This window comes from Equus quagga, chromosome 2, assembly GCF_021613505.1.
Source record: "Equus quagga isolate Etosha38 chromosome 2, UCLA_HA_Equagga_1.0, whole genome shotgun sequence".
Lineage (NCBI taxonomy): Eukaryota > Metazoa > Chordata > Mammalia > Perissodactyla > Equidae > Equus > Equus quagga.
In genome coordinates, this window is record NC_060268.1 from 118,866,097 (window position 1) to 118,879,767 (window position 13,671).

At 55.8% G+C, this 13,671-nt stretch overlaps 1 protein-coding gene across 8 annotated transcripts in view; it reads right to left on the reverse strand.

Moving 5' to 3' along the window:
* Positions 1 to 256: 256 nt before the first annotated feature.
* Positions 257 to 13,671, reverse strand: part of ZMIZ1 (zinc finger MIZ-type containing 1) — a 236,780-nt gene continuing 223,365 nt past the window's right edge. For all 8 annotated transcript variants that reach the window (XM_046654623.1, XM_046654622.1, XM_046654626.1 and 5 more), the window contains 7 exons: positions 12,805 to 12,965; positions 11,639 to 11,706; positions 11,265 to 11,333; positions 10,553 to 10,797; positions 9,109 to 9,275; positions 5,433 to 5,690; positions 257 to 3,929 (listed from right to left, as the gene is read on the reverse strand). In XM_046654623.1, the coding sequence (XP_046510579.1) occupies positions 3,822 to 3,929; positions 5,433 to 5,690; positions 9,109 to 9,275; positions 10,553 to 10,797; positions 11,265 to 11,333; positions 11,639 to 11,706; positions 12,805 to 12,965 (1,076 nt within the window). In that variant the 3' untranslated portion in view covers positions 257 to 3,821. The remainder of the gene's footprint in view (positions 3,930 to 5,432; positions 5,691 to 9,108; positions 9,276 to 10,552; positions 10,798 to 11,264; positions 11,334 to 11,638; positions 11,707 to 12,804; positions 12,966 to 13,671) is intronic.

Below are 13,671 nucleotides of genomic sequence, written 5' to 3' on the forward strand. Positions count from 1 at the left end.
TGCATGTGTGCTTGCTTTTTTTGCAAGGTGATCGGGCAGGGGTGGTGGTTTAAAAGCAAAATCAAAGACACCCCAATCACTCCTTGACATTCACAAAATAGCTAATTCGCCAAACCTTCATTTTTGTCAATTTATTTAGAAAAAAATTAACATGGGCAAATGAGATACCTCAGTGTTACAACAGAGTATAGAAATGTCTAGCAATAGTCAAATAATTTGATCTTTAAATACAAAATAACCACATGAACACCTAATATACAGGTTTCATCTGAATACATATTTATTAGATAAATATTAGAAGTTGTCACATCATCTAACTACATACAGCTTTGCAAGACTAGAAATCACAATTAGTTTTCTGACCAGTTTGAAGTATGAAATGGTTGCATTGTACATACATGTACAAAGACGACGACGGTTTCTGTGGGAGTTACTTCAGGCTGCACTGTGGGTGTGTTTATGGGTATGTGTGAATCACCTGCAGTCATGATATCAAAAATTATACAAAGTATGAATTTGATTACAATTTTCTTCTGAAATCCCCGTTTCTTTTCATTATTTCCATAGCACCCTAAAAATACACAGGTGGCAGGACTAGTACACTGAAGCTAAATAGTACATGTAGGTAAAATAACAACAAAACAGAACAAAAGCTCCTTTGCACAAGGGTCAGAGTATCTTACATGAGTGAGACAAATGTGGAGAGACCGACCTCACAGACGCTAACGAACAGGATCTAGTTTTTCCATGTTAAGATGGAGTTCAAGCCTTTTTTTTTTTGTTTTGTTCCATAAAATAAAAACAATACACATTCCAAGGAAAATGAATGCATCTGTTAACATGTCTCTATTTCTCATTTACATATGTACACACGTCCCTTGAGTCTCTGATGCTGACGTCGCCCTATCTGGATAGGTCAGGCAGAGGGAGCAGATGTGTAGCTCTCTGGGGGGTTAGGGCTTCCATTAGGGAGAAATGATTAGAAGTTTCTTAAAAAATAAAATGGCTACAGGGAACATGATACCTGGGTAAAGCTTCAAACCAAGATGGGGTGATTGCCTGTACTTGGGCCTTCCTGCCTGCCGGCCGGCGCCCTACCCACCCAGTGGAGAGGCAACAGGCATATGCCTATGGCTGGGGTGGATGCTCGTCATGGAGAAGTGGTTTGCTGAGGCCTCGTTTTTGCTGAGGTTACTTATGGCTCCAAGTAGTTGTCCGAAAGGATCAGGGAAGCATCTCCCCAGAGTTCAGAACCGACCCTGCTTGGGGAGGCTGTTGTCACCTGAATCTGTCACCAGCTGGGGCTTGTTCCAGCCCTGGACGCCTTCATGCCTCCCTCACCCCCTGGCCAAAATCACTCTGGAAGAGTGCACCCCCAGAGCATGGGCTTCAGGCACCACGGTTCAGGAAAGCTCTTTGCCGAACTTGCTGGTGGAGGCTCGCTTGCGAGGGGGCCCAGGAAACCTGCCTCAGGTGCCCAGCCCATGGCTCCTGGCACCTGGGCTGTGGGGAGCATATTGACCCTCTGCACCAGAAAGCTGGGAGTAGGTCAGCGAGCAGAGTGGGGACTCCCAGTAAGAACCAGGAGGACCCCAGGCCTTTCTGGGACAAAGTAGCACGACAGGAAGCAGGAACTTCTAAGGAAGGCATCTGTCAGTCAGTTTGGGCGGAACATTCCCAGATGGCCCGACAGTGTGACCACCTGCCGGGGCTATCGGCCACTGAGCAAGGATGGCCACATGCTACCTGGCATCATTTTGTCCCCACCAGCCGACTGGGGATGGCTCCAAACAGTGGCCGGCCTGGTCTCCTGAGTCACGGCACAGCCACCCACGCTCTTTGCCCCATCATCTGTACAAACAGCCCTGGTTGCTTTTTTGTTTTTGTTTGTTATTTTTTTAAAAAAAGACTCTGTTTTTGTCATTGAGTCAAGGTATTTTAAAAACACCAGCAAAGGCTATAACCAGGTCATGAAAATGTTGAATATTATCAAAGACGATACTAAAATATTCACAAAGATATTTACAAAAGCAATTCTTAAAATAATTGATTTGCATACTGAACACCACACTGTTTGAAAAAACCTTGACAATAGGACAAAGGAAAAAAGCGGGGCGTGGGGGTGACAATGGCAGCTGTCCTACAGAAAACCTTGTGCTGGCCGTCTGGTATGGTGACTGGAGGTCAACAGCTGGGGTCACCGTTCTGGTCAAATCCAGAGGAGTGCTGGGGACCACCCGCCACAGAGAGGGAGACGGAGACTGAGAACACGGACAGTGAATGGGAGAGCAGGAGAGGCCCCAGGCAGCAGTGGAAGAGGGGGCAATGATTTTACAGATGTGACTCAAGTGACCCGACAGCCCAGCAGCAGCACAGGCCATGCGGCTTAGGGGAGCACGGATGAGCCTGAAACAAAAGAGACACACAAGCTACCCAGGAGACTCCAAGAACAGCAGGCCAGATGGAGCCAAGCAGTGGAAGGAAAACCAGAGGCTGCTTCTGCCTGAGCGAGCAGGAGTGTGGGGTGAGCTTTCGAGGGCAGAGGGATACAGAGGGAGGGAAAGGCTGCCAGCCAGGTGGGGCATCTGAGGCAGCCACAAACACCACAGGATGCTCTTGGGTCCATCCCGGCACATGTGATGCCTGACTGGGCCAGGGCTGGGGGCAGCCTTGAGCAGAGACAGATGGACAAGGGGGCAGGAGACATGCTGATGCCTGGGTCCTGCTGCTATGCCCTTGCATGCGCCTGAGCCCACATCTCCCCTGCCTTCCCACCATCCTACCTTGCCGTCTAGGTGTACAAAGGGGAGCTGGGACAGAGGGAAGTGGGTGTCCCTAGTAACAGTCTTGGAGAGGTGAGGGAGCAGGAAGAAGGAAACAGAACAAATGGAGAGAAACGGTTTGCTTGCTGTCCAAGTCCAACATTCCTTTTCTCCAGATGACTTCATAGCTTTAAGTTGTGTTTAAAAACGGGGTGGCTTGGAGCAAAGTTCTAAGTTGCCGTTCCCATTTGACTCTGGCTAGAGGCATCCCTCGCCCCCTGACTAAGGGCACAGTAATGTCAGGTGGGCTCTCTCTTCCTCTGCCCCTCAAAGCCGGGCCCTGGCCTCAGTCCAAAGGTCCCGAAGCCATCTTGCTGCATTGCCCTGGCTCTGAGGAGGCCCTGATCCCCTTTCCCACCCATCCCCAAGCAGGAATGGCACACCCTCTCTCGAATGCAGAATCTTGTCCTTTTTCTCTGCTTTCTGAGAGAGAGTATTTACAGGGTATCTTGGCTTAGAGGTCAGGGGTCAAAGTGATGTCCTTGGCCCAGGAGAGAGTTCTCTTTCCCAGAGGTTTGTGCTTTTCTGTGGTGGGTGGTGGTGGTGGTGGGCAGACCATTCTCACTGCCGTCAACCGTCACTGCTCCTCCAAGGCTCAGGGCCCGCCTGGGTCTCGGGGGGGCCTTCTCTCAGGCGCACAGTCACTTGAAGGAGGCTCTGGGCCAGGAAGTAGGGAGGCAGGGTCACAGTTTAGAAACTGGTAGAACCTGGGGGGCACGGGGTCTTTTGGAATCAGCACACACAGAGGGACCAGGAAGCCGTCGTCAGCGTATGCCTCTCAGGAGGCCAGCTCCCCATGACAAGGGTCTTCTTCAGGGCCTGCTCTGGGCGTGGGCTCCCGATCCACACAGCCTTCACAGCGCACCCTCCCGCCCCCTTGCTCTGAGAAGGCCGCAGAAGGGGCGGTCGGAGGGCACAGGCTCCCAGCGGGAAAGTGTGTGTGGGACAGACAGGGAAGGAGGCAGAGTAGGGGGTATGGCCCCGACGGAGGGGTGGGCTTCAGTTGTTCTCAAAGAGAGAGAGGAGGTCATCGTTACTATTGCTTGGCAGGTCGGGGGGGTCCAGGTATGAGAGGAGCTCGTCGGGATTTGTGAGTTCTGGAAGGAGCTGGAAAAGAGTACAGAAGCCCAGATGAGGTGTCAGCTGAGGGCCAGGGTGGCCCAGGGTGAGGGGCAGCCCCAGGCCCGTTCATTTGCCCTCTACCTGCCTCCCAGAATTCTGGTCCCAACAGGGGAATAATAGTGCCAGCTGTCCCCAAATAGGCCACTGTGCCAGTCTAGGGCACACTCATGCTTATTTTAAGCCTGGGAGAGAGAATTCCCCAGCCCACCAGCTGGGAAAGCTCATAGCGGGTCAAGGGGCTTCCTCTTGATCACAGTGTTCCTCTGGCTCCCTGAGACCCTGTGTGAGAAGCTGTGGGTCACTTGGGCCTCCCAGGAGAAACCACATGGCTTTGCACATAAGGCCCGGCGGTCCCTGTAGCTCCCACTACCCTGGACCTCTCCCAAGAGCTCACCACTCCTTGGTGAGCCCGTGGCTGGCTACCAGCACTGCCCTTCCCTGCGCCCCCTGGGCAGAGGCTGCAGACAGTCCCTACCCTCTACTGTGAGGTCTCTGGAGTTGTTCTGTCACATGAGGGGTCCTCATGAACCTAAAAGCACCCCCACTGGCCTTGTCTGGGGAGGAGATTTGGGTAAGAATCCAAGATGGCCACAAAGCTGAGTAAACCCCATTCACCACAAAGACTCCAACACTGGGGCTGAGGGTGACAGCAAGGCTGCGATGTGAAGGACAGGAGTGGCTAAAGAGAGGCCAGGCCTCCTCTCTGGGAATCTAGAGCCTAGGGGTGTGGGATGGGAGGGGCAAATGCTGTGTCCCTTCCTGGCTAGCCCTGGCCAGCTGCCCAGCACCCATCATTCAGAGCATCCCCCTCACTCCACCTTCCAAATCATTCAGGTCTCAAGGTGAGAGACTCATGAATCTCAGCTGCCCACTTCCACCTCAGTAACCCCCTCGCATGACCCAAGGATAATCCTACTTCACCCACACAGGGGCCTTTCTCAGAGTGAGCGATGGAGCAAGCAGAAGCACAGGGAATGGACAACACACGGACAAGAAACTAAAGACAGACAAACACCAGTGAGACAGAGGGACCCTGTCACTCCAGCCCTTCCCTTGCCTTGGGCTAGAGAGTGGGGCAGACACGGAGATGGCAAGCTCAGTGTTGGGGGAGAGGGCAGGGGTGGGGCTGGGGGGAAGAAGGGCAAGGACCCTCTTGTGCTGCCTCCAGAACCTGGGCCCAGAAGAACTCTAAGGGTTTGGGTGGAAGGCGAGGCAGGGCTTGGCTGCAGGACTGTAGCCAAGGGGACGAGGGGGCAGGGGCCAGCAGAGTGGGGAGGGGACGCTCAGACCCTTGGTGAGGCTTCCCCATTGTGGGGTTCCCTGGTTCTGGAGCCAGGGGAGGCTGGATGGGCCCACCCACCACCCACCCCCTCATAGCTGTACCTCCTCCACCCTGGGTCTCAAGCCCTCAATACCCACCCCTGCTCTTGGGCAGGTCCCAGTGCCAGGCCTAGCCCCAGGCCAAGGCAAGTGGCAGCCCCAACTTACATCCAGCGAAGGCTCCGGCATGTCTGATGCTCCCTGTGCTCCGGCCTGACCCTCTAAGGCTGAGGAGGGGTTAAAGGTCAGGTCGCTGTGTGGATGGTTGCTGGGAGCGGCCTGTGGCGGTTGCCGGGGAGGCTGGGAAGGAGGAGGAGGAGCCCCACTGTGATGTAATGGAGGCCCTGCCTGGCTGCTGGGGTGTGGGACGTGCAAACCTTGTTGTATGGAGGGATGGGGCTGGTCAGAACTGCCAGCGTGTGGCATCTGTGGAGGAGGAGAGAGCAGGAGAAAAGAAAGGTGAGGTGACGAGGTACAGCGACGAGATGCCTGGAGAAATGAAAACCAAACAAAACCAGGAAAATAACAAACCCCCAAAACAAACCCCCCTTTACAAAGCTGAATGCTTTTTTTTTTTGTGGAGAAGCAAAAAGTCCTCCCCAAAAACCACCAGTCAGGGAGGCTGTGGGGAGGATGGCAGGGGAGAGGGCCTTTGAGGCCACGTGGGCTGGGAGGGAGGCAGCCAGGGGCTCTGAGACAAGCACAAACACTGAGAGCCCCTCTGCCTCTCCAGCCCAGACACCATCACAATGAACAACAGCGAGGGCAGAATGAAGAAGCAAAATGGGCATGTTTCCAGGGAGTGGGGAAGCGGAAGGGGTGCTGCTGGCAGCGTGGTGCAGGCCCCTGAGGGCCAGGGCAGTGGAGAGCAGACACGGACAGACAGCATGGGGCAGGAGTGCAGCTCAGGAGTGGGTCTGAGCCCCACCGGTGGGCCCTGGGCAGGGGGCCATGCTGGGCACGAAGCTTCCTTTTGAGAGCCCGAGGTGGTGGCAGCCAGGGCCTTAGTGCAAACCCTGCCTGCTGCCCAGGGTAGGGTGCAATTGAGCCGAAGTCAAAGGGGCTTCTCAGTACTGCCAGACCCTTCCTCCTGACCACCCATCTAGGCAGCTACAGGCTGCACTCACATGGTACTGAAGAATGCAGGCACCTCCATGCCTCCCAGAGCCCAAGGGTGCATGGAGGGCATGCCTCGCTGAGGCTGGGGCAGGTTGTGCTTCTCTAACAGATGAACCAGAGAACCCACGCCCTCCATGTGCCTATGCACTGACACACGGGGGCTGTGTGTGGGTGAGATTTCAACTGCCCCTGCTCGTCTGTTTGCTGCTCTAAGCAGGTCCTCCTTCAGAGCTCAGACCTCAGAGAGAAAGGCCGAGTCCAGGCCCTCACGCTATTACCAGCATCTCTGACAGACCCCCCAGCCCCTCCTGCACTCTGCTAATGAAGGGGAGCTCACCGACTGGCCAGGCTGCTCATTGGAACGGGCAGCCCAGTGACCAAATGTCTCCTTGGTCTTTTAGTACCCTCCTGCCCACCCTGTCTTCTGGGCCACACAGAGACATTTACACTTTCTTCCTTTCTGGTTTTGGAAATGGCAGCCATACTATCCATGATCTTCTCCAAACTCTAGTTCCCCCTCCCATTTCTCGTAAGTGCTATTCCTCAGGCCTTGCTGTGGGCTGACCTCTGCTCATAGTCCAGGTGGCCCAACACAGCACAGTGCCCCTCCAGCCTGGGCCCTGAATGGGGGATGACTGCACAACAGTGGGATTGGAGACCCTAGGAGATCATGTGTGGGATGCACATGAGGTAAGAAGGACCAGGAGAGACGGGAAGAATGGCCACCACAGCTGGTCAGTATGAGGCCAGCTTCTGACTCCCTCCCATGCCTGTGGATGCCCTACAGCGTCCATTCTGGGTGGCAAGGGGCAGGAAGCAGGGAGGGGCTCCATACTCCTGGGGCAGCCCACTGAGGACAGGCAGTCCCTGGATCTGACACCCTTAGCCCTGACATCTTGCTGGAATGTCCCAGGGCTCTAAGGAACAGGTGCTCTCTGGGATCTGCTGAAATACCTGTCAACCTGTCACCTGGTTGGGAGGTGTCCTTGGGTGAATCAGTGTCTGGGTGGAGCCCTCCCCGACTCCCCAGGCACATGGGAACCCTTCCTGGTCATGTGCTCAGCTGGGGTCCAGGCTGCTCTGGCTGGGCAGGTGTGGGGGAAGTTTATCAGTGACTCCACTACTCCACCTTGCATAGCTGGACTTCTGAGTCCAGTTGCTGTCTAGAGAGAGACCAGAAATGGGGAAGGACAATGCCTATCTGGGGAGTACCCTGGGGGGCTGTGACGTCAACTTCTGAGTTTAGGTTCCTCTGCAAAGAATCCTGGCGGCAGCTAACAAGGCAGGAGAAAGCCTTGTTGGACACAGGAAGTACATGGCATCCATCTGTCATTTTCCAGCTTTGGGAATTGTGAGGGCTTAGGATGTGTTCCGTGAGTATGTGCAGGGTATGATCTGGGTGTGGAATGCTGAGATCCTGAGGAGCAGGGCTGGGGAAGGGGGGCCAGGAGAGAGGCCCCTAGAAGTTGGAAGCCCCGGGGGACAGAAAGTAACTTGCAAAAATATGCCTGAAGCCCCATGAAAGCAGCTATTTCTAACTTGGCATCCTGGGGTCCCATGGCAAAGTTGCTACAGTGCTCCTCACCTAGAGTGAGTCCTTTTGGTTAATAGTCACTCTTGCTGAGAATCAGGTGGCTCAGGCCCACAGGCAGCTCCTGATCCAGTGCCAGAGGCAATTCCATGTGGAACAATCCAGAGGCCCCTTCCTTCCGGCCATGTGATGGAGGATGAGAGAGTATGGAGTGGCACCTTCTGGTGTAGGCCCACCCAACCCTGCTGTCAGTCACTGGTGGGAGCCCTGGACCCTTCTCTCTGGCTGGCGTGGCCCAGGCCTTCAGTGACTGCCCCTACCCTCCACCTAAGGTGAGAAACCAGGGACAGACAGAGTAACTGAGGCCTCAGACTTCAGTCTCAGTTTCCCCAAAACTCCAACACTTTCTTCCATCCAGGCACGGCCAGGACTTTTGCTCCTTTAGCACAAGGCCTGTATCTGTCTTGCTTACACCTGGCACAAGGCCCAGCCTGGAGCACTGGCTCAGGAATCATCTGCTAAATGGAGTGGAATCATCCATCGCCCATTAGATGAGGACTTGCGGGCAGCAAGGCCTTCTACCACCGCCATTGGGGCCTCAGGAAGGGGAGGCCTCTGGACGGTACAGGACACCTTACCCGCAAGGAGCTTTCTCAGCAACACAGTGTATGTGTTAATAAATGTGAAACAGGACGAGAAGGGAACACTCAGAATACGTAGCCTTCCCAACATTTCTGTTTGCAAGATTCAGACCCCTGGGACGTAAAGTGCCTGGGTATGGGACAAAATTCTAGATGGCTAGGGCTACAGTGAGGTAGTGTAAGAGTGTGTGAAAGTAGGGGAGAGGGTGAGTGGGGGTGTGTGTGTACGTGGTGGGTGTACAGGGGTGTATGGGGGCATATGTAGTGGGTGTGCACACATGCATGTGTATGCACAGAGTGTGTGTGCAGGGAGGAGACTGAAGCTTCCCGCTTCTCCTCAGAATTCAATGTCCTGGGTGAAACAGCCAAGTCCAAGGACACTGCTGGGCCATGACCCAGCCTCCGTCAGGCCTCTCACTTCCTTCTGAGCCCCCAGACCCAATTCTCAGTCCTCCCCTTTGCCTGGGAGGGAACTAGGCAAACATTAGAAAGGTCCCAGGGTGAGCCCTCCACCCCCGTCAGCCCCACGTAGAGGCGAGGAAGAGGTACTCACAGTTTCCTGCATGGGGTGACTGAGGGGCTTCTCGAGGGCGGCCATGTTGTTGGGCATGTCCGGGGGGTGGGAGAGCTGGGGGGGCCCATGCATGAAGTCATTCATGGACGTCCCACTGGGGTTCCCGTGGGGGAAGTCAAAGTTGCCATGGCCCTGGTAGTTGTTGCCTGGGAGGGAACAAGATGGCAGGGAATGGGGGGTGTCATCACCCAGAGGGAAGACAGCTGCCTCCGGGGGTCAGGAAGTGTCTAAATTAAGAACCAGGTCCTGTCCTCCTGCGAGGCTGAGTTGGCTCCTGCAGCCTCAGACCTCTGAGCTGTACAACGGGGCAGTGATGCAGCCTTTTCCGTGGCCTCAACACAACAGGGCACGTGCTGTTCTACAGCTGCGAGGAAGGGCAGAGTGGGAGAACAGGTGGGCCAGGTTCCTGCAGTGGAGGAGGACATGGAATGAGGCCCAAGTCTGAGCCTTCCTCAGGATCTGCTGAGTTAGCCCCCTGGATGGCTGCCCTTCAACCCAGGCCCAGAGCGGGAGGTCAGAATCTGCCAAGTCCGTGAAGAAAGCTGCACTGGACTCAACCATTAGAAGCCATCTATCTGGCCTCCATGGCCACTGCTCCCTCCAGCACGTGGCCATAGCAAGGGTCAGAGCATCAGCATGCTGCAAAGCCAGGGCCCTCGGTATCCTGTGGACTCTGGCTAGATGGGCTAACCTCTCTAGGTCTCTAATCCTCTAGGAGCCCTGGGTCCCTAAGAGCAGGGATCCTGTTGGTGAGTTGCATCCTGTGTTTGAGGTGGGTGGGTACTTTCTAGGAACCGAGGGCAGTAGGGATGAAGCTTGGTCGGGGCAGCAGGGAGAGTAAGAGGCCACTGATGGTGACCTTGGCGGCCAAATGGTGGAGCTCTAGGCCCCTGGACTCTGTCCCTGGGAGGGTGGAAGAGTTGCGGGGACAAGGACAATATAGACGTCAGAGAGAAACATGGGAGGACCAAGAACTCCAAGTGGGAGTATTCTCTGCTAGCGGCCCCAGGGAACATTCGGGCTGGGAAGAGGTGGCAGTTGTGTCCCCAGCAAAGCAGGCTCTGAAGCCACTTGGCTTGGCACCTGCCTGCCGGACTCAAGGAGCTGTCAGGAGAGGTGGCTGGGCAGGGTGGGGAGGCAGGAGGCTGGCTGCTGGGGCAGCTCCTCACTCATACCTTTCCAGCCGGGTGCCAACCCTCAGGGATGGATGGAACTAGGTCGGTGGACTGAGGGGTGGATGGCGCTGCATGGGACACGCTACCCTCAAGTCCAGTGATGTGGCATGGTTTTTTGGGAATGTGAATTACCTCTGCCTCTTCAGACCACACCCCCTTGCACCTGCCACCATCAGCCCAGAAATCCTGTGCCCCCACTGGGACTTGGGGCTGCCCTGCTGCCTCCCTCTTGGTTCGGCATCACCCACCTTGGCTACTGTAGTCACTGGAGTTGGTGCCCCCAGGCGGAGGCGGGAGTGGGTAGGGGGACGGGCCGGGGCCCAGAGCTGCGATCATCTCCATGACATTGGGCATGATCATCTGGCTGGGACTCATGGTCTTGAACCGCTTGGAGGGAATACCATCAGGGTCATCCTTAATGTGTAGGTCCGACTTGATGGGCACTGGCCGCCAGCTGCATGTGGGGTCGATGGTGACCTCTTCAAACTCGGAGCTGGGGGAGCGAGAGGGCAGAACTGAGGTTCTGGGGCATGGGGCTTTGGACACTAGAGCCTGCAGCTTGGAGAGACACTGAGGTGTCCCTGCCCAGGCCCCCTGCCTCCATTTTCACGATGCTCTGCATATGACAGAGGTGTGGGAAATTTTCCCATCTTGAGAGATGGGGAGACTGTGGCTAGGAAAAGCAAGTGGCTGGCATAGGTCAACTGCTCCCAAGGCCTCCCACCCAGGAAGTGGCTGTTGGGGGCACTATCAGGTTCCTGCACTGGCTGAAGTTGGTCCTTTCTGTAAAGTTCATTTGCCCCCAGGCACAGTCACAGAGAAGTGAGAGAGATGGGCAAGTGGTCTGCCAGCCTGGAGAGGGGAGAGGGTATCAGGGATGTCCACGTACTCACCTCATCCAATCCAGGCCAGGGTTCCCGCCCCCACCCCATGTGCCCCTAGCTAGGAAGGCCCACTTACTGTTGGATGGCGTTCAGGATGCCCCACATGTACTGATCCACCTCCAGGCCCTCGAGCAAAGCAGTTTTACTGGAAAAGGAGAGAGGAGGGCTTGACCTTTGCTCCTGGACCCTAGGGGGTGCCAGAGCAAACCCCTCCCCACTGTGTCAACGAGACCCTGTCCCTGCTGCTGGTTACTGCTGGAGGCACTGACAGGAGAGGGTAACCCTGTAACAGCTTGACACAGAGGGACCGTGCACAGCCCCCTGAGTGCCTCTGCTGTGTTTGCATTCTCTCTTTGCTTCAGGGCAGGTGGAGGGGCTGGACCCCAAAGAGCAGGGCCAGAGGAGGCCAGTGGAGGTGAGGAAGCTCCTGCTGGGGTGGGCGTCACTCACTTGCACACAGGACATCTCCAGGTCCCTCTCTCACAATTCAGCTGCAGGTACGACTCTAAGTCGAAGCACTGTGGAGGTAGAGAGACAGACAGACAGACAGATGAGACCAGGACTGGCAGAAACCTCCTAGATGCAAGCAGTCCTGTCGCTGGGACCCTAATGAAGACCTCCCACTAGGGAGGGAGACAGGTGGTGGGCTGGTTGTTGGGTGGGGTGATGATTATGCTGACTTGCAGCCGAGTCCCTGCCACGCTTCTGCCCAGTCCTCCTCATACCACCCCAGTGCCCCAGGTGACCACTGCCTATGTCCTCCAAGAAGCCTTCCTGATGCCCCCGCAGCCGTCCTTCACTGATCCTGCCCCATGAGAGACCCGCTCACTGAGGCTGGGGGCAATATGGACTCAGGCCTTCCCATCAGCCCAGCCCAGGCAATGAGAACATATCCAATCCAGTTCATCAATGTGTGTCAGCAAATAAACCAACCAGATAGTGCTTCGATGCACCTTCCTGCAACGTTCTCCCAGAGTGAGGAAGGGTGGGAGGGAGGCTCCTGCCCGCTACAGGCCCTCAGGGCCAGGTGCATGTGACAGTGGGGCTGAGGGTTTGCTCAGCCTGGCCCCCAACTTCCTCTGCCTCCCAGCCCAGCCTGCATGCTCACACCCAGCCTCCCCAGGGATGGCTTCTTGTGCCCCTCTTCTGAGATTCCTTCTCTGACCAAGCCCCTATCTAATGAATCTGGCCTACCCTGGGTTGCCCGGATTTGCTCTGTTGTAGCCACCTAGACTGTGACACGCATCCTACCCATTTCCTCAGCATCTACTCAGGGCAAGGCCCTGCGACACAGCAGAGACCAGGCAGAGGGGTCCCTGTTCTCAGGTGCTGAACCAGCCCTGGCCGTATGTGTGGGGTTTCCAGCAGGCATCTGCCACCTGCTAGGGTAGGGACTGTCTAAATTTGGTTCTGTTGCCCCCTAGGAATGTAGCCCTGAGCAAGAAAAGATGCTCAAAGGACAAATGATAGCTGGAGAGAGTGAAATCTGCCGCTGAGGGCTAAGACCTCCTTCAGGGGTCAGAGACAGGCCCTGCTGCTCCCTCTGCCTAACCCCTCGCCATCCCACTCAGACTCTAGATAGCTCCCCCACAGTTGTGCCTGCTGGGACCACTCACCTGGACGTGCTTGCAGTCATGGCCTCGAGCAGGCAGCTGGATGCGCCGGAATGTGATGGGGCACTTCAGAGACACCTTGATGGCTGTCTGCTCCACACCATCCTCTCCGTTGAGGGTCGTGTTGCCTGATGAGGCAGCCACGCTGCTGAAATTCCGCTTGACTGGGGGGTGGGGGAGGCACAGGTGGATAAGAAGGCAGGGCCATCCTGCACACGCCTCCCACGTCCTCATGTGGCCGAAACTCACCCTGGTTCTCCAGCCCCTCAAACCCTGGGAGGTCCTGTGAATAACTTCAGCACACCCTGGTCTGGTCAAAGGGGCGCTCGGGAGGCCCAGCTCTCTGGAATAGCGGCTCTCAGGTGCCATGCATATAGAGTACATGTGCCCCTGGAGGTGGCTGCTTAGAGGCAGAACGGGCCTCGCTTTCACTAGGAAGGGAACTTTCCACAAAACTTGCAGAAATCTAGTCCAGCACTTCTCCACTGATTTTCTGGGTCAGTGCAGAGGGCCCTTAGGTGCTTTTGCACTTAATTCTGCAATGGGAATAGACAACTGCCTGGCAGGATTCTAGGGCTCAGGAGGTAATGTGAAGAAGCACAATCAAAGGTGAAGCAGTGGTCACCTCCCTGCATGGTGCTCCCCACCACCAAGAGTCGTCCTCTGGGTGTCTCCTCCAAAGGAGTGGACTGAGCAAGTCCCTCCCTCTAGACTTTAGGTACAAGCTGTCGGGTTGGGAGGCCAGTCTGGAATCCACCCCGTGCCTCCGTCTCAGTGAACACACCCCTTGTCAGTTCCTCCCATCCTTCCAGGTGATCACCTACTCCAGGAAGCCTGTCTGGCCTGTCTATATCACGGCATTTTGTTTTA